At 38.1% G+C, this 18,106-nt stretch overlaps 1 protein-coding gene across 1 annotated transcript in view; it reads left to right on the forward strand.

Annotated features, from left to right (window-relative positions):
- The window catches only part of MROH2B (maestro heat like repeat family member 2B), a 76,427-nt gene that overhangs the window by 11,391 nt on the left and 46,930 nt on the right, over positions 1 to 18,106 (forward strand). Inside the window, exons 7-18 of the mRNA XM_055555317.1 lie at positions 2,070 to 2,210; positions 2,575 to 2,667; positions 2,756 to 2,825; positions 4,740 to 4,853; positions 6,000 to 6,073; positions 8,651 to 8,773; positions 9,489 to 9,602; positions 11,721 to 11,877; positions 12,024 to 12,064; positions 12,692 to 12,833; positions 13,380 to 13,423; positions 17,083 to 17,190. Coding sequence (XP_055411292.1) covers positions 2,070 to 2,210; positions 2,575 to 2,667; positions 2,756 to 2,825; positions 4,740 to 4,853; positions 6,000 to 6,073; positions 8,651 to 8,773; positions 9,489 to 9,602; positions 11,721 to 11,877; positions 12,024 to 12,064; positions 12,692 to 12,833; positions 13,380 to 13,423; positions 17,083 to 17,190 — 1,221 coding nt within the window. The remainder of the gene's footprint in view (positions 1 to 2,069; positions 2,211 to 2,574; positions 2,668 to 2,755; positions 2,826 to 4,739; positions 4,854 to 5,999; positions 6,074 to 8,650; positions 8,774 to 9,488; positions 9,603 to 11,720; positions 11,878 to 12,023; positions 12,065 to 12,691; positions 12,834 to 13,379; positions 13,424 to 17,082; positions 17,191 to 18,106) is intronic.

The following is an 18,106-nucleotide window of genomic DNA, read 5'->3' on the forward strand; positions in this document are numbered from 1 at the left end:
TCCTGCAAATAGGTCCATTGGCACCATTTTTCTAGATTCCAAGTATATGTGTTAATATACAACATTATTGCATTGTATATTACAATATACAATATGCAAAGAGTTTTCCTCTTTCTGACTTACTTCACTCTGCATGACAGACTGTAGGTTCATCCACATCACTACAAATGACACAATTTTATTCCTTTCTGTGACTGCCACTAACTTTTGAGATGGTTTGCTCTATAGGAAAAAATAGCTAATTGATAAAAATTATATAATATTAGGTAGAGAAAGCAGAATATAGAACTATAAAGAATGATGTCAGTTTTTAAGAAATTAAAATACATAGAGAAAAAGAAAGGAAAAGGTCAAGTAAAGAAAAAACGTACCAAGCAGTGCCTATCCATGAGTACTCTGGGTACTATGTTTTCTGCTTCATCCTAATTTTTGTGATTTTTAAATTTTTATCATCAATATATATTGCATTTATATTTTGTGTGGGTTCACTTTTCATGTCATGTGGAAGCCAGACAGAGTATTGTGGACTGAGAAATTAATGGAAGGTAGGGGGTGGAGATAGCAAAGGCAGACCACTCCTTCAATGAACTTTGATATGCAAGCAAGAAAAGAGAAAGAGAATTGGGTGAGAATAACAGTGGGGTTGAAGTGATATGGAATCAAAGAATATTTCATGTCAGGGAGATTTTTAATTTGTTAGTATATTCTCATTAGTTGTATAGCACAGGGAACTCTACTTAATTCACTGTGGTGACTTGAATGGGAAGGAAGTCCAAAAGAAAGGAGATATACATATGGTTGATCCATCTTCCTGTACAGCAGGAACTAACACAATATTGTAGAGCAACTATACCCCAATAAAAGATCATTTAAAAAGAAAAAATCCATGTTGTTTGTAAAATAAACTTATAAGTAAATGTTCTAGATTATTGACATTTTAAACACCATGATGTTTAATAATATTATTCAGAATAATAATAATAATATTCAGAGGAATACTGAAGAAAATTAAACATTTTTCATGAAAAAAATTTTAATTAAAAAAAAATTTAGTCTGTGGGAACTTGAATAGAATTTGTATCCTACTATTGTGTGAAAATTATTTAAACCTTAATTATGTTGATTGGCTCATGGTGCTTTTCCGATCTACTATATCCTTCTACTTTTCTGTATATTCTATTAGTTTTTGAGAGTTTGATATTGAAACTCCAATTAAAAATCTTAATATGCTTACTTAAAAAAATAATTGTAATATATAGTGGAACTACATGTAACATTCTTCTGTATTTTCCAAGTCTCCTGCAACTGTGCTATTATCATGCTTTCATGATTTAAAAAATAAAGAAAGAGAAAAAGTTTTTAATAAATCTGTTAATGTAGTAAAATAAACTGACCATTAGAATGAGATTAAAGAAATAGAAGAGAGGGGCAAACATTGAAATGAGCATAGATATGGATATGGATGTAGATACAAATATAAATATAACTCTTCATACAATGAATACAGTGATCTTAGCTTCAATATTTTTTGTAAAAACCTTGTTTGGTTGAAAGCAGTGAGAAAAGGTTTTTGGAGGTATCTAAAACTCTTCCTGGTATACTGAGAAATGTACAAAAACATAGTGAAATATTTTATTATGTACTTATGTAAAGTATCAGTTCAGTTCAGTTCAGTTCAGTCGCTCAGTGGTGTCCAGCTCCTTGCAACCCCATGAATCGCAGCATGCCAGGCCTCCCTGTCCATCACCAACTCCCAGAGTTCACCCAAACTCATGTCCATCAAGTTGGTGATGCCGTCCAGCCATCTCATCCTCTGTCGCCCCCTTCTCCTCCTGCCCTCAATCCCTCTCAGCATCAGAGTCTTTTCCAATGAGTAGTTATTATATATCTTATATTATTAATATATAATTATATATTATACTTTACATAAATATACTATACTTCTAAATAATATGTATAATATACATAATATACACAAATATAATATAATATACATAAGTATAGTATACTTATGTAAAGCATAATTAAGTATTATACTTTTTCTAAGTATCTGTTTGCTGCCTCTGCAGATTTTGGCCATCATTAAGGCTCACGGCCCCACAGTAAGCTTGCTGCTCCATCGGGAAGACCTCTGTGAATACGCCCTGGGCCAGGTCCCGTGGCTCCTTAACCAGTACAAAGACAAAGAGATTGACTTTCATGTCACTCAGGTGAGAGCCACATCAGAGAAAGTGATTCCCACGGTTGTCCAAAGATCATCCTGAAGGATGTTCATTCTCAGGAGGGGTTAAGGAACTCAGACATGTTTTGGGGCAGCTGAATTACATACCTCCCAGGAAATATGAGGTAGAGAAGCAGTAGGCCTCTAAGGTGGCAGACACTCTGGAAAGGAATTCCTGTTCAAGCTGCAGGAGCACTGAACAAGGTAAGGCAGCCAGAATCACTAAAGAAAACGGGTAACCACTGGAAGGATAGGGGTATGTTCTCCTCACAACCATGATCATTTGCCTTCCACATTCTGGGCTGCCGCTCCGCAGGCAGGCTCCAGCTAACCTTGGAGAGCTTTTATTCCAGAGTCTAAGACAGATACTGACCGCAGCAGTCCTTTACGACGTCAGCCTTCCGAAGGCCTTGAGGAAGGCCATCTTCATCAGTTTACTCCGCCAGGTAAGAAGACCATGCTGTCGAGTCTGTTCCGTTGTCACCAGTTTTCTGTTTCACATCTAGCCCCTTAATGTTTTTTCTTCTCATTCAGGTGTGCAGAGTTCCAGAGCCTCCAGAAAAAGAAAACGAAATCGAAGCTTCAAACTGTTTCCTCATTCTAGGTAAGACTCAGCATCCAGTGGGCTTTTAATTAAAATGTCTCAGAGGGGTGATGACAACAAGGATGAAGTGTGAGCAAACTGCACATTCGTCACTTTCACACATACACACAAAACGTTCCTTTGACTCACGCTATTCTGTTTTTTCATACCCTACCTGTTCTGAGGAGTGCCGTTAGGTGGGGTGACCAATTATCCCGATCTGCCCAGGACTGAAGGATTTCCGGGAAATTAGAACTTTCAGTTTTAAAACCAGAAAAGTCCCAGACATATTTTGGATATAAACTTTTTACTGGATATGTGGTTGGCAATTACTTTTCCCATTTCATAGATTGCCTTTCCATTTTGTTAATGGTTTCCTTTTCTGAGCAGAAGCTTTTTGGTTTGATGGAATCCCACTTGTTTATTTTTGCTTATGTTATCTCTGCTTTTAGAATCAAATGCAAAAAATCATTGCCGAGACCAGTGTCAAGAAGCTTAGTCTCTATATTTTCTTCTAGAAGTTTTACAGTTTCAGGTCTTATGTTCAAGTTTTAAATTTATTTTGATTTAATTTGTGTGCATTTGTATTTTTTGAGGTAACAATCAGATTTCTTTCTTTTCCCAGCACCATTCACTGAAGAGACTAATCTTTCTGCATTGTAGATATTCCCGGGTCTTTTGTTGAAAATTAATTGACCATATATGCTTGGGTTTATTTCCAAGCAAACCAGTGTGAGTTGGTAACCCTAAGGCTAGGAAATACATTTTTTTCTTGGTATTTGTGATTATTAGAAACTCTATCAAACTAATGTTACCCTTTTTTTCTTCCCTGTCACCTTTTGATGTTTATCCCTTATCATTTTCTCCAGCCTTCACTCTCTTTTTGCTGTCACATCACAATCCTGCCCATCACTATGTTAGAATCTACAGCCTGACACAAGTTGCAGAGGAAACACCAAGGTCCCGGGGTCAGGATACAAAACTAGGTTCTAATATAGTTTCTCAGGGCAAGGGCCGAGGACACCCTATACCTCCCACACCTGCACCCTCTCCAAAATGTGTCATCTCCACTACCTCACTGCATACCTTTCTAGCATGGTCTGCTGCTGCTGCTGCTGCTAAGTCGCTTCAGTCGTGTCCGACTCTGTGCGACCCCACAGACGGCAGCCCACCAGGCTCCGCCGTCCCTGGATTCTCCAGGCAAGAACACTGGAGTGGGTTGCCATTGCCTTCTCCATTGTGTGAAAGTGAAAAGTGAAAGTGAAGTCGCTCAGTCGTGTCCGACTCGTAGCGACCCCATGGACTGCAGCCTACCAGGCTCCTCCATCCATGGGATTTTCTAGGCAAGAGTACTGGAGTGGCTTGCCATTGCCTTCGCCGTCTAGCATGGTCTAGTTCTCTCCTAATCAGCCCCTCTGTTTTTGTACTTTCCATTTCTCTATGTGCCAGCCTAATTAACTACTTTGCTTTATCATTTCTAGCCCAAACCCGTCCACTCTATCCAGACCTTTCTTCAGTTTTCCCTGCTTCCTCCCTACCCCCACCAGCTGCACAGCTGGTGAAGCATGGCTTTGATCTCTGCCTCCATGTTCACAAGGCTTCCTTCTGTGTCTCTGTCTGTGTCTTCTATCCATCTCTTATAAAGACGCCAGCTATATTGAATTAATACAACTTCATCTTAACTTGTTTTCTCTACAAAGAACCTAATTTCCAAATAAGGTTACATTCACAGGTATGAACAGAAGTGGGCCTAGCTCTCTTAGGGACCAAACTGTTAAATTCTGTATACTAAAGAAGTATGGGCCTAATAAAATCTGATTACCAACCAAAGGGTGACTTTGACAATTCTCATAGAATGATCGTCTTCCCATTCACAAGAATTTTACCTAAGGTGAAAATGAGTTCTTTTGACTCCAGTATTTCTTAAACCCACAGCCCATTCAAACCCTGCAGATCTGATGGATTTTTTTGATGAACAAATGAGAAATAATAATGAAGCCATTCGAATGGGAATCTTGACTTTGTTAAGATCGGCTATCAATGCTGAGGGTAAGAATAGGGATGACACCAGAGTTGTTTCTTTTGTATTAAGAAGCAGATTGAAATCTGTGCATCGTCTCTGATTCAATACTGTGTCTTTGGGAAGTTTACAGAACATCATATTCAAGTAAAGCTAGGTTTTCTTAGTTGTCTATAATCAATCTACTACTTTTTTTTTTTTAATAATAGCACCCATCTTAGGATAATATGTGATTTTTTTTATTTTTTTATTTTATTTTTAAGCTTTACATAATTGTATTAGTTTTGCCAAATATCAAAATGAATCCGCCACAGGTATACATGTGTTCCCCATCCTGAACCCTGCTCCCTCCTCCCTCCCCATACCATCCCTCTGGGTCGTCCCAGAGCACCAGCCCCAAGCATCCAGTATCGTGCATCGAACCTGGACTGGCAACTCGTTTCAATAGGCATTTCCAGTTACCTCTGTTCTTTCATGACATTTATGGATGCAGTCAGTAAAGGAATAGAATATTTGAGAATTGAATCTGGAATTGAAAGGAGGTATTGGTTAAGTGGCCCAATAAACTGAGGGTGGGTGTAAGAATGCACAGTGTTCTAAAAATTTGTACTTTTAGAAAAGAGAATTTAATAAATTTTCATTTTTTCATTAATTCCAAAAACTGTTTATTTTTGCAATTTCAGAATGCATCTTATAATTGATAGCATCTTTAATTATCATTAGCCACTATAGTTTTTCACTCTTGGTGCAATATAAACTAATGATGCCTCATAAAATTGATACCTTAGGTTCAATAAAATATGATCTTTCATTTTTGTACAACAAAATAATAGTTTATTTTAAAAAATTCAGTTTGCCCTGTGGTTTACTGAAGAATTGGCAGAAGAAACCTGAGGTGGTCTCCAAAATTTAAGGCTAATCCATTAAGTGTGATGTATTCACTGCACTTAAGAATCTTAAACAAGGTTAAACAAAGTGTAACAGAGAACCAAAAAAGCAGTCAACATCTATAAAGAGTTGAAAAAGGAGAAGGTAGGAAGGAAGGGAACAACATAAAATGTTAAGGACAAGAGACTTTGAAATTATGTGCCATAACTCTAATCGGTTTCAACAATTCCAGAACGTACTGTACCCCTACTGAAGCAGGCCTCTCAATTTCTCTCTGTGTCTTTCAGAGCCTGAGCTGAGGGATCATATCACTTCAATTGAAAAAGCAGTCAAAGTCGTCATGGGTGACCTCAGTATTAAAGTAAGAGAATTAATGGGGACTTTTATTTGGATAATGATAGCTTTAGGAGTAAATGAAATGGTTTTGACTCTTTAAGGATGTGCTTATGAGACTGATTTATAAAGAGCTCAGTGAGCAATTCTACTTTTAAAAGAACTCCATCTTTCCCTAATAAGATAAACTCTATCAAAGTAAAGTTCTGAAGCACATTCAGTTCAAGGGCTTCTTAGTAGGAAAAGAAAAAAAAAAAAAATTTTGGCCTAGAGCATGATTCTGCTATGCTAGTTAAATAGTTTACAAATTAATTGTTAATTATAAAGATGATACTTCTCCTTCCAAAAATAATAACCCTGAACCCTATTTTGAGCAGAGATATCCTATTTTCCAGTCAGGGAGCATCTATAGAAAGTCTTACATGCACAATAGATTTCTCAGTATCTCATGATTATCTGATTAAAGTATTCCATGTTGGAAAAGACATAGAACTTTTATGGGAGAAATTTTTAAAATTAGCAATTATAGTATTATTTTGTATGAAAATCATATTTTATTTGGATCAAAGCCCTAAGCAGAAGCCAATGAAGAGGAGAAAATTCCCCCAAGAGGGTTTGGTCCCCAATAACTATGGTTAAGATAATCAAAACTATGCAATAAATAATAATGGAGTGATTATATATAAAAACCTGACCCAGTAATTGAGCAAGCCAATTGAAGCATTGCTAGGATTTAGGGTAGAATAAAAGGGGACAGAAATGTCCAGGAAAGCGCTCACTCCTTGGGCAAATATAGAGAGAAGGTTTACCTCTTTCTCCTCAGTTAGGGAGATTACAGAGTCCGTGTGTGCAACTTTGTGACCCTGCTTCCCTGTGAAAAATTGTTTTCTTCCTACCCTCCATTAAAAGACCCATTCACTAAGGAATTAGATCTGAGGTTTCTATCCTCCAGGGAAACAATCCCATAAATGAATTGAAGCCAAATTATTAAAAAGTTTGTGACACAGGTTCATAACCATTTATTCAAATCCATAGAGCAAGACATATTTCAGAATTTACAATTTTTCAGATTTGAAAAAAGCATTACCATGATAGTAGTCCACAATCAAACCTATTAAGATTTATTCAAGAAAATGTATGCATATTCACACTACATAGAATGGGTAGAGATGTTGGATGACATCACCAACTCAATGGACATGAGTTTGAGCAAGCTCCAGGAGATGGTGAAGGACAGGGAAGCCTGGCATGCTAGAGTCCTTAGGCTCACAAAGAGTCGGACATGACTGAGCGACTGAATAACAACAAATAGCTTTAAAACAGTTCAGTTTGAGTTTCTCCACCAAGTTGGAACCAAATTTAAGAAACAAAATTCCAGTTTTCAGTGTCATTTAGAGTTTGAGTTTGTGGATAAGGAATTGTGGAACTTTATTTCAATGTGCCATCTTTCACTGAGGATTTTTTAAGTGAGGCAGTGTTTTAGACTTTTCATAGGCTAAAACAGAAAAGGAAAAGGCTTTATTTGGGGCGGGGGTGGGGCTCCAAAATCACTGCAGATGGTGATTGCAGCCATGAAATTAAAAGATGCTTGCTCCTTGGAAGAAAAGCTATGACCAACCTAGACAGCATATTAAAAAGAAGAGACATTACTTTGCTGACAAAGGTCCATCTAGTCAAAGCTATGGTTTTTCCAGCAGTCATGTATGAAAGTTGAACTATAAAGAAGTCCGAGCGTCAAAGAACTGATGCTTTTCAACTGTGGTGTTGGAGAAGACTTTTGAGAGTGACTTGGACTGCAAGATCAAACCCATCAATCCTAGAGGAAATCAATCCTGAATATTTATTGGAAGAACTGATGTTGAAGCTGAAACTCCAGTACTTTGCCCACTTGATGTGAAGAACTGACTCCTTGGAAAAGACTGTGATGCTGGGAAAGATTGAAGGCCGGAGGAGAAGGGGATGACAGAGAATGAGATGGTTGGATGACATCCCCGACTCAGTGGTCATGAGTTTGAGTAAGCTCTGGGAGTTGGTGATAGACAGGGAAGCCTGGCGTGCTGCAGTCCATGGAGTTGCAAAGAGTCAGACACAACTGAGTGACTGAACTGAACTGAACTGAGTGTTTTAGCCAGGATATGTTGTGGGAGCTAGAAAAAAAGAGTTTGGTTAAAGAGAGCTTTTCTAGTGACATTTAAATCATAACCTTATAGATTACTTCCTGCTCCAACAGGGCGTAATTGTTGTTGTTGTTTAGTTCGTCAGTCATGTCCAACTCTTTTGCAACCCCAGGAACTGTAGCCCACCAGGTTCTTCCATCTATGGGATTTCCCAGTCAAGAATACTGGAATGGGTTGCCACTTCCTTCTCCAGGGGATCTTCCTGACCCAAGGATCAAACCTGGGGTCTGCTGGTTGGCAAGCAGATTCTTTACCATTGAGCCACCTGGGAAGCCCCATCTATTACAGTAATATCATTCAATTTATAGGGTTTTTTTTTTTTTTAAGATTCCCACTGAACGATCCATAAAGGTTACAGAATAGGAGTATCTAAATTTCCATTCTGCCCAAAGAAATTAAATATTGTGAATGCATTTTCCCTACTCTAGGTGAGGAACTCCACCCTCCTCCTCATCCAAACCATGTGTGAAAAATGCTACATTGAAGCCCGGGAAGGCTGGCCACTGATTGACTACATCTTCACCCAGTTTTCAATGTCCAACAAGAATCTGGTACGAAGAGGGCACCATCTTGAGTGCTGCTCTGCAACAAGTACAGTTGACTCAACGGGACTTTTTAAAAATACCTGCAGTTCAATTTAGTAACTGACATCATATTTAAGCTTTATCACTTTTATTAATAAGTTTTTCAGCATCTAGTGTTCTCAGTTCCCTTCCACTGCTACCATTTCTAACTTATCACAAATGCAAGGTAGGTTAACTCACAGTTTTCCCTAGAGAGGAGGCAACCTGGCCTCCAAGGCTGGGGGCTGGTTTGGAGAGAGGCAGAGAAAGTGAATTGTCTCTAGAAAACAGGAAACATCCACACTTGTTACACTGGTTCCTTTGGATGAAGAGCCTGAAAAACACGTCTAAGACCTCAGTGATCTTACAACCTGCAAGTGAAATTGCAGTCCACTCCATAGGAAGTAGTGGAAATTTTTGTCCCAGAGAAAAATGGGGAAAGGCCTGAGTGAGAAAGGGGGTAACTGAAGTTCACAATGTTTGTTTTTCTATGAAAAAAGCCAGAGGCATTTTTGTCTCCCCATTCTTCCAAAGAGCAGTTAAAAGCAGGGGTTAGATACTGGAGATCAAGGTCACTGGGTTCCTCAAGCCCTTTAAGCTGAGTGACTTTATCCTCCACCCCAGAGACTAAGAACACACCCAAGGTCAGAGGAGACCAACAACAGGGATTATTAACAAGCCACCTGCTTCATCTTTCTTAAAGGAGAAACCAATAAAACCTAACTCCCAGGAGACTGAAAAGGGAGAGACATCTATCCGAGAAATAAGCCTGGAGGTCTTAAAAACCCTGGACCCATTGGTCATTGGAATGCCTCAGGTAAGGAGTCTTCTGTCACCCCCTCATAGTTCCTTTGATCACCTTTCTAAAGCTCTGTCCATTTAGGAGTAAAGAAGTTGGTACTCCATCTGTCATAAGCTTTTTGACGCTCTGGCCAGAGAAATTATGTGAGAATATTCAAGGCCAGCATATAATGGTTTCTCAAAAACAGGTGTTAAATTAGCTACATACTCTTTTATATCTGGAGGCAAATGGCAGTTTATAAGCATCTTAATATATTGTTTCTCTTCTTCCCAAGTAGTAATGCAGTGAATGCTAAACTTACCCCCACTTACCTGGGAAGGTGTTAAAAGCACACATTCTCAGACCTCACTTGAGGTCTAATAACCTGAACCTCAGGAACTTTGGGATCTGCATTTTGCTTAAGAAAAACAACCTGGGAAAGGATTTAATGGCCAGAAATACATGGCACAGCCAGAAGACAATCTACAGACCAATTTAAGTGAATCGGAGGCTTTATCTAGGATGGTATTTTAAGGTGTGATTGTAGATTACCTGCAATATTTATTTAAAATGCAGATTTCCAGGTCACATGCCAGACCTAAATGAGTCAGCATATCTGGGCATGGGGCCCATGAATCAGCATGCAAATAAGTTCCAACATTTCTGATGCATATTAAAGTTTGGGGAATTTCTGATCTAGTAGTAAATGATGAAAAAGTAGTCTAGAGCCAGAATCATAAAGGATCTGAAATGCTAAATTCCTACCTTGTCCTTGATGAGCCACTGGAAATTTTAAGCAAGGGCCAAACATTTGAACTGTGGTGTTGGAGAAGACTCTTGAGAGTCCCCTGGACTGCAAGGAGATCCAACCAGTCCATTCTGAAGGAGATCAGCCCTGGGATTTCTTTGGAAGGAATGATGCTAAAGCTGAAACTCCAGTACTTTGGCCACCTCATGCGAAGAGTTGACTCATTGGAAAAGACTCTGATGCTGGGAGGGATTAGGGGCAAGAGGAGAAGGGGACAACAGAGGATGAGATGGCTGGATGGCATTACTGACTCGATGGATGTGAGTCTGAGTGAACTCCAGGAGTTGGTGATGGACAGGGAGGCCTGGCGTGCTGCGATTCAAGGGGTTGCAAGGAGTCGGACACGACTGAGCGACTGAACTGAACTGAAACATTTGATAACTATAGGGAGGCGGTGAATTGACATGAGTAGTCTAAGCACAGAGACTATATATAAGTTGAGATGAGATTCATAGGACTAGATATGGATCATAAAAGTAGGAAGGGAAATACGCAAGGGCATGAAAAATCTTATAATGAAAAATAGGCCTAGGCTTGGTGATTCAATGGGGTTTCCCAGGCGGCACTAGTGGTAAAGAACCCACCTGCCAATCCAAGAGATATAAGAGACTTGAATTCTATCCCTGGGTCAGGAAGGTCCCTTGGAGGAAGGCATGGCAACCCACTCCAGTATTCTTGCCAGGAGAATCCTATGGACAGAGGAGCCTGGCAGGCTACAGTCCATGGGGTCAAAAACAGTCAGACATGACTGAAGCAACTCAGCATGTTGGTGATTGAATACAGATGGCAAGACAAAAGGCAGAGTCCAAGTTGATACCTAGGTTTCCATTAGGACATGAGCCATATTCAAGATTTCCAAGGGATGTGAAACACACAGACTACAGAAGTTAGCACCTGGGGCATTTGCTATCCATTCGCTATCCATTCGCAGTCCATTCGCAGTCCATTCGCTATCCATTCCCAATCAGTCTCACTTTGGAGAGTTCCACTCCAGTCTTGGACTTTGGAGAAATATATGGGGCATTTTTGGTTGTCATATTGACAAGGGGCTTACTGGCACTTGGTGAGCGGAGCCTGGCGCTTCCTGCAGTGACCCACAGTGAAGACTTGTCCTGTCCCAGATTCCAGCAGCAACCCCATGGAGAAACACTCATGGCCAGTAGCGCCTGAAAATGAATGTGCTCAGCAGAGACGGATTTCATGATTCATTTTGATTTGACCCAAAGAGCAAAATAATAACAAGCGAGAGGAAGTTTTCTAAACTAGAGGGAAACACGCAGTGAGGACCAGGGAGGAACAATGGAAAAGAACAAGCAGCACTTGCGTCTTGCCTTTGTTTTCCACAGGTGCTATGGCCCAGAATCCTGACTTTCGTGGTACCTGCGGAATATACGGGAACGCTGAAATACCTGTTTAATATCATCAGGATTCTGTTTATGGCAGAGGAAAGAAAGAAGAATAATGCCAAAGAGTCAACAGCACTTGTCATCTCTACAGGAGCTGGTTTGTACATTCTAAAACAAAGCAAAACATTTCTCTTATGAGAGACTCATTTCCTGAAGGGCTACCAGGCTTTGCTCGTACACCCAACCCCAGTCTGAATTTTTCTAGTCCCCATAACAGTAATGAAAATTGCTTTCTCTTTCTAGTGAAACTTCCTTCACCACAACAGCTACTAGCCAGACTTCTGGTGAGTGAGTTATGAAAAACCAAGGCGGGATCAATGTAAACCAATGCAGATATTTCCAGTTCCAAATAAATGATAGTAAAAGCAACAAAGATACTCCAAACCAAAAGAAACACTAAAACGGCATAATAAATGTTCTGCTATATTAATGACAGTCATGAAAATTTATTCCTGGCAAGATCATCTAACTCTGAAATGTTTCTTAAAACTTCATTTATGATTTTTTAATAAGTGTAAACTGAATCTGATCCATAAGAACAATTCAAGCAAATTGCATATCTGTTGTTTAGATTTCTCTCTCTCTCCTTTTGGCCATGTATGTGTCATTTACTCCAGTTGTATCTCCACGTGCCCTTATTTAATTCACAGATAGATCTGTTAGTACATTTCATTTATTTTCAGTTGATGCCTTCCATATACTTTTTCACTTTATCTGTAGAAAAAAATTGGACAGATGGATGTCTAAGTATTAGCTTTGCTCTAGAATAAGTAAGAAGAGTCTGTGATGGTCTGTTAAAAGATTAACTAATGAAGGATTCTAGGGAATCCAGAACAATGACTAAAAGGAAAATGTTGGTGAGCCCTTTAAATACCCCTGAGTTGATCAGTAATTTTTCTTCCATCCTCCAGGTAATATCTATTCTCGCTAGTGTGGGGAAATTGCGTGGGGCTGGTGCTATAGGACTTTTGAAGATATTGCCTGAGATAATTCACCCAAATTTAGTAGAGCTGTGGAAAACACGCATACCTGAACTCCTACAGCCCTTGGAAGGTACAAGTGCATGGGATCAGGTCTTATTCAAGGAGGCAAGAGCACGAAGAACAAGGCACCCCTTCTGTGTCTTAAGCCATGAGTGTTCATGCTAGACAATAAGGACATTGAACTTGATACGCAAGGTGGACAGCTCTGTTTTTCTTAGACTCCTCAGGTTCCATTTCTCTACCAAATACTTATACTGTAAGAAGGCCAGGTGGGTTACATACTTAGCAAGAACTTTTACTTGTGATCTGGCCTTTTTCTTGTATTTAGAGAAGTCTTCTTTTGGTAGTATTCTAAAATGTTACTATTCATCTATGCTAGAATATTAAAATACTATCATTCAGTAAGTACTGTTGAAATTGGCAAAAAGCCTGGATTTTTACCATGAACTAGCAATTTAAGATTGCTAACATAGTAATTTTAATCTGAAATAACCATCCTGTGTAGGGAGAAAACTGAAAATGGAACACTAGCATCCAGTGGGAACCTGGCAAGGGAGAAGTACATCTTGAATTTTTTTTTTTTTTTTGCCCTTATTGCATCCATTTCTGTTTCTAGGAAAGAACAGTAGTATCGTGCTGTGGGAGACCATGCTGCTTCAGGTAAAGATGGCTCCCAGACCAACTGTTGATGATGGGGTGATGAAACCACCTAAAATTACTCACCTTGACCAGAAAGAATTAAATTCCCAAGGGCAGGAAACAGCATTTCTTTTCTTGAGAAAATTGTTAGACTATTAGATGTGATCGTGTCAACATTGTACTCTTTAAATTACCATAATTTGAACAACTATCTTTAGTCTTCAATTTGGTTCAGAATCTAGGACAGTTTTGAAGATTTCACATACTAATATTTTTCTCCCTCTTTCTTAAATCTTCTCTAATTTTCAAGTTTTCTCCTCTCCTTCCAATTGCATTCTTTCATCATTCATATAGAGAAGCAGAAATTAACATAATTTCCACTTCTTTGCTCCTAAATACAACTCCATTTCCTCCTATATCTGCTTCTCATTATCTTTTTCTTGATGTCTAAACACCAAAAGACCACATTGCACCCCTTCTACAGAAAAGAATCTTACTCTCATCCATAACTTTTTGGGCTTTGACAGCCAACAGTGCCATAATGTCAAATCCCCAAAACTGTAAGATAGGACTTGCAGATAGGACTTGGACATTAGCATTACAAACAGCACATTGGTTTTAGGAGTCCACAGAAGATCAAGGAGCCCACAGCCAGGAAGCTTTTAATCCAACAGAGTTTCAGTGCATAAACTACCTATATAGAAATTAACTATGGCTTCCTTATTTTTTTATTGAATGTATTGATTTACTGCTGTACAGCAAAGTTATTCTGTTATACATACCTATATATATACATATACATTCTTTATCAATATTCTTTTCCATTATGGTTAATCATAGGATATTGAATATAGTTCTCTGTGCTACAGTAGGACCTTGTTGTTTATCCATTCTATATATAAAAACTTACATTTGCTAATCCCAACCTCCCACTCCATCCTTTCCCTCTCCCCGTCCCCCTTGGCAACCACTGGTCTGGTCTCCATGTCCAGGAGACTGTTTCTATTTCATAAATAGGTTCACTTGTGTCATAGTTTAGATTTCACATATAAGTGATACCATATGATATTTGTCTTTTTCTGATTTACTTAGTATGATAATCTCTACTTGCATCTATCTTGCTGTAAATGGCATTATTTTGTTCTTTTTTATGGCTGAGTAGTATTTCATTGTATATATGTCCCACGTCTTCACTATCCATTCATGTATTTATGGACACTTAGATTGTGTCTGTGTCTTGGCTATTGTGAATAGTGCTGCTATGAACATAGAGCTGCATGTATCTTTTGGCATTATAGTTTTGTTCAGGAGCAGGCTTGCTATATCATATAGCAATTCTATTTTTTATTTTCTGAGGACCCTCCATACTGTTTTCCACAGGGGCCATACCAACTTACATTCTCATCAAGAATGTAAGACGTTTCCCTTTACTCCACACCCTCCCTAGCATTTGTTATTTGTAGACTTTTTAAAGATGACCATTCTAATCATACTAATCTAATGAGGTAGTACCTCATTGTAGTTTGTTTTCATTTGGGGGCAGTTTTGAGGGGGTGTATTTATTACTATGTATTACAGAAGAGGTGTATTTTTAAAAGTAAGCTAAGGGTATTTATAATTATTTTTAAATTTATATTTTAAAAAGTACCTGTCAAATAACTTTTTAGGATTTTGATTATAAAATTTGCTAGATTTTTTTAGTATTTTGGTTTTATTGGAGTAAAGCTGATTGACAATATTGTCTTTGTTTCAGGCATACAGCAAAATGACTCAATTATACATATATATATATTCATTCATTTTTAGATTATTTTTTCATATAAGTTATCACAGAATATTGGGAAGAGTTCCCTGTGTTATACTGTAGGTCCTTGTTATGCTAAGTCGCTTCAGTAGTGTCCAACTCTTTGTGACCCTATGGACTATAGCCTGCCAGGCTTTTCTGTCCATGGGATTTTTTAGGCAAGAATACTGGAGTGGGTTGCCATGCCCTCCTCCAGGGGGTCTTCCCAGCCCAGGAATCAAACCCACATATCTTACATCTCCTGCATTGGTGAGCGGGTCCTTTACCATTAGCACTACTAGGAAGCCCCCGTGTTGGCTATCTATCTTATATAGTAGACATGTTTGTGTTCATCCCAAGCTCCTGATTTATCCCTCCCCTTCCCATGTTTCCCTTTGGTAACCATAAGTTTGTTTTTGATATCTATGTTTATTTCTGTTTTATAAATAAATTCATTTGCATCTTTTTTAAAAAAAGTATATCTTACATGAGTGATATCATATGATATTTATCTTTCTCTGACTTACTTAGTATGATAATCTCTAGATCCATCATGTTGCTACAAATGGCATTATTTCATTCCTTTTTATGGCTGTGTAATATTCCACAGTATATATGTACCATAGCTTTTTTATCCATTTCTCTGTTTATGGACATTTAGAGTTGATTTGTGTTCCTCTAATAATTAGCAATGCTGAGCATCTTTTCATGTGAACTTTAATTTCTATAAAATGTCATATTTCAGTGATTGCTCCACAGCACCTCTACCCCTAAAACCCCACTTCTAGAATCAGAATCTCCAAGAGGGGGTACCTGACAGCTTACAGGTCTTGATGACGCTCACAAATGAGTCTTATCCAATATGAGGTTTGAAAGCAACAGCTCTATTCTTCCTGTTCCTTAAGTCTAGAATCTATCTTCCTCCTATATTCATGCTTCTTCTATCTCTCCCTCCCTCCCTCTATCAAAATTTCTACCTTGTTTCCCCACTTACCATTTTAAAATAACTGTTCTTATTAGGAAGGAAAGTTCTTGAAGCCTTGAGAACATTACTTTCCATTCCTCCAATCTTGAGTATACTTCTTGGCTTCTTTTTCCAAAACTGTCTACATTTGCTTTCTTCCCTTATAATGCCAAGGTTGTACAATTTTTACTTTTCAAAAGATCCATTGAATGAATTCTTATTAAGAAAACACATTCACAAACTTTTTCAATGGTTTTGACACTGTGTTCTTTCTAAGATTAAGATAGAGAAAACGTAGGATAAATCATAGATTTTAGAAATTGCAATGGATTTTGTCCTCCAAAAAGACAAAAACACCTCTTCTTATGTGGTTCAATGAAGAAAGACATGGGTTCAGATGACTGATTGTGGCCCTGGCTCAAAATAATTGGTGAAATGAGGAATATTTCATTACTCCAGTTGAAGTTGGCAACTTGTGCATGTATATCTAATTGGTTCTTCAAGGCCTTTAATTCACTATTCCAAAAATGTCCCTTTTTCTTAGTATATAATAAAACAAACTAACTTTGACAAATGGAGTTTTTCCAAATCTACTGAAACCTTGAAAAATGTTAACTTCAATTTAAGTTTCAGATTGGATGAGTTTCTATTGTAAGTCTTTTGGCAATTTTTATTTAAAAGGAAAACAGAAGGCACTTACATGGAGTTAATTTCCACTTCCTGTGGATCTGATTCTTACTGGAAATTCAGAACAATACAGAGTATGTCTTCTAAAATAAGAAGAAAAGTTTCAAAGTAATCAAGTTTTTATGGGAAAAGGAATAATCCCATATAGTTTACATTTTATACTTCTAGAATATATTGTAACAGAAAAATAGCAAGAAAACACATTAAACAGTCACATTCATATCTGATTTTCTCCTCCTACAACAGTTGCTCAAAGAATCGTTATGGAAGATCAGTGATGTAGCCTGGACCATTCAACTGAGTCGGGATTTCAACCAGCAAATGGACAGTTACAGCAACACCTCTGTTGAGAAGGTTGGTTTTTCAGCTCAGAGACCGTACCTTCTAATTTATGACCAAAAATTGTGGTGCAAGTTCCAGCTTGTCTGCACTGCAATGCAAAGAAGGAAGAAGTGGTTAGAAAAACCCTCCCTTCTGTTTACCTTTATTTGACCCAAAGTTACAGGGCCACAGCCTATCTACAAGGAAAACTGCTGAGTATAGTGCCTTTAAGATAAATACTTGCCTGACCAAAATTTGGAGGTTCTGTTCTAGAGAAGAAAAAAAAAAAGAAATTACTGGAGAACAAATAGCAGCCTCTTAACCATAGCACTGGTTTAATGCCAGTTTATGTCTTGGTTTCCATTCTACTGGGCCACTCTTGTGAGGCTGGCTGCAGGAAATAATCTCTTTTTTTTTAATTGAAAAACAAAACAAAACCGAACACTCAAATTTACATATTTACAAATTTTCATTCCTCTCTCTACACATGACCTCTACCAAACCCTCCACACTGTAACCATCCATTCCAAATGGAGTTTGAATTCAGCTTCCACTACTTAACTACTAATGCAGCTTTTGGTAAAATTTTTAACCTTTTCAGAGCCTCAGTATGCTCACCAATAAGATGGAAATTTTTATCTCTCTCTGAGGATTGTATTGTTATAAGGGTTCGATGAGATAAAGTATATAAAGACCCTAGTGAAGTGTCTGGCACGTGGCATGTGTTCAATAAAAAGTAGATTGTGGTTATCACTGTGGTTATATCATTCTGAAATTTATTCCCCCCTGGAAAGACATTTCCTCAGTCATTAAGTGTTCCCCGTATTCAGTGCTTCTTCCCACAGATCCTTTATTATCAACCTACAACTCTGTTACATCATTTTCAAACCCTAAATTTTTTCCTGGGAAAAACCATTTCCTAAATCATTGTGTTCCCAGGATTAAGTGT

The sequence above is a fragment of the Bubalus kerabau genome, chromosome 18 (assembly GCF_029407905.1).
Source record: "Bubalus kerabau isolate K-KA32 ecotype Philippines breed swamp buffalo chromosome 18, PCC_UOA_SB_1v2, whole genome shotgun sequence".
In the NCBI taxonomy this organism is placed as follows: domain Eukaryota; kingdom Metazoa; phylum Chordata; class Mammalia; order Artiodactyla; family Bovidae; genus Bubalus; species Bubalus kerabau.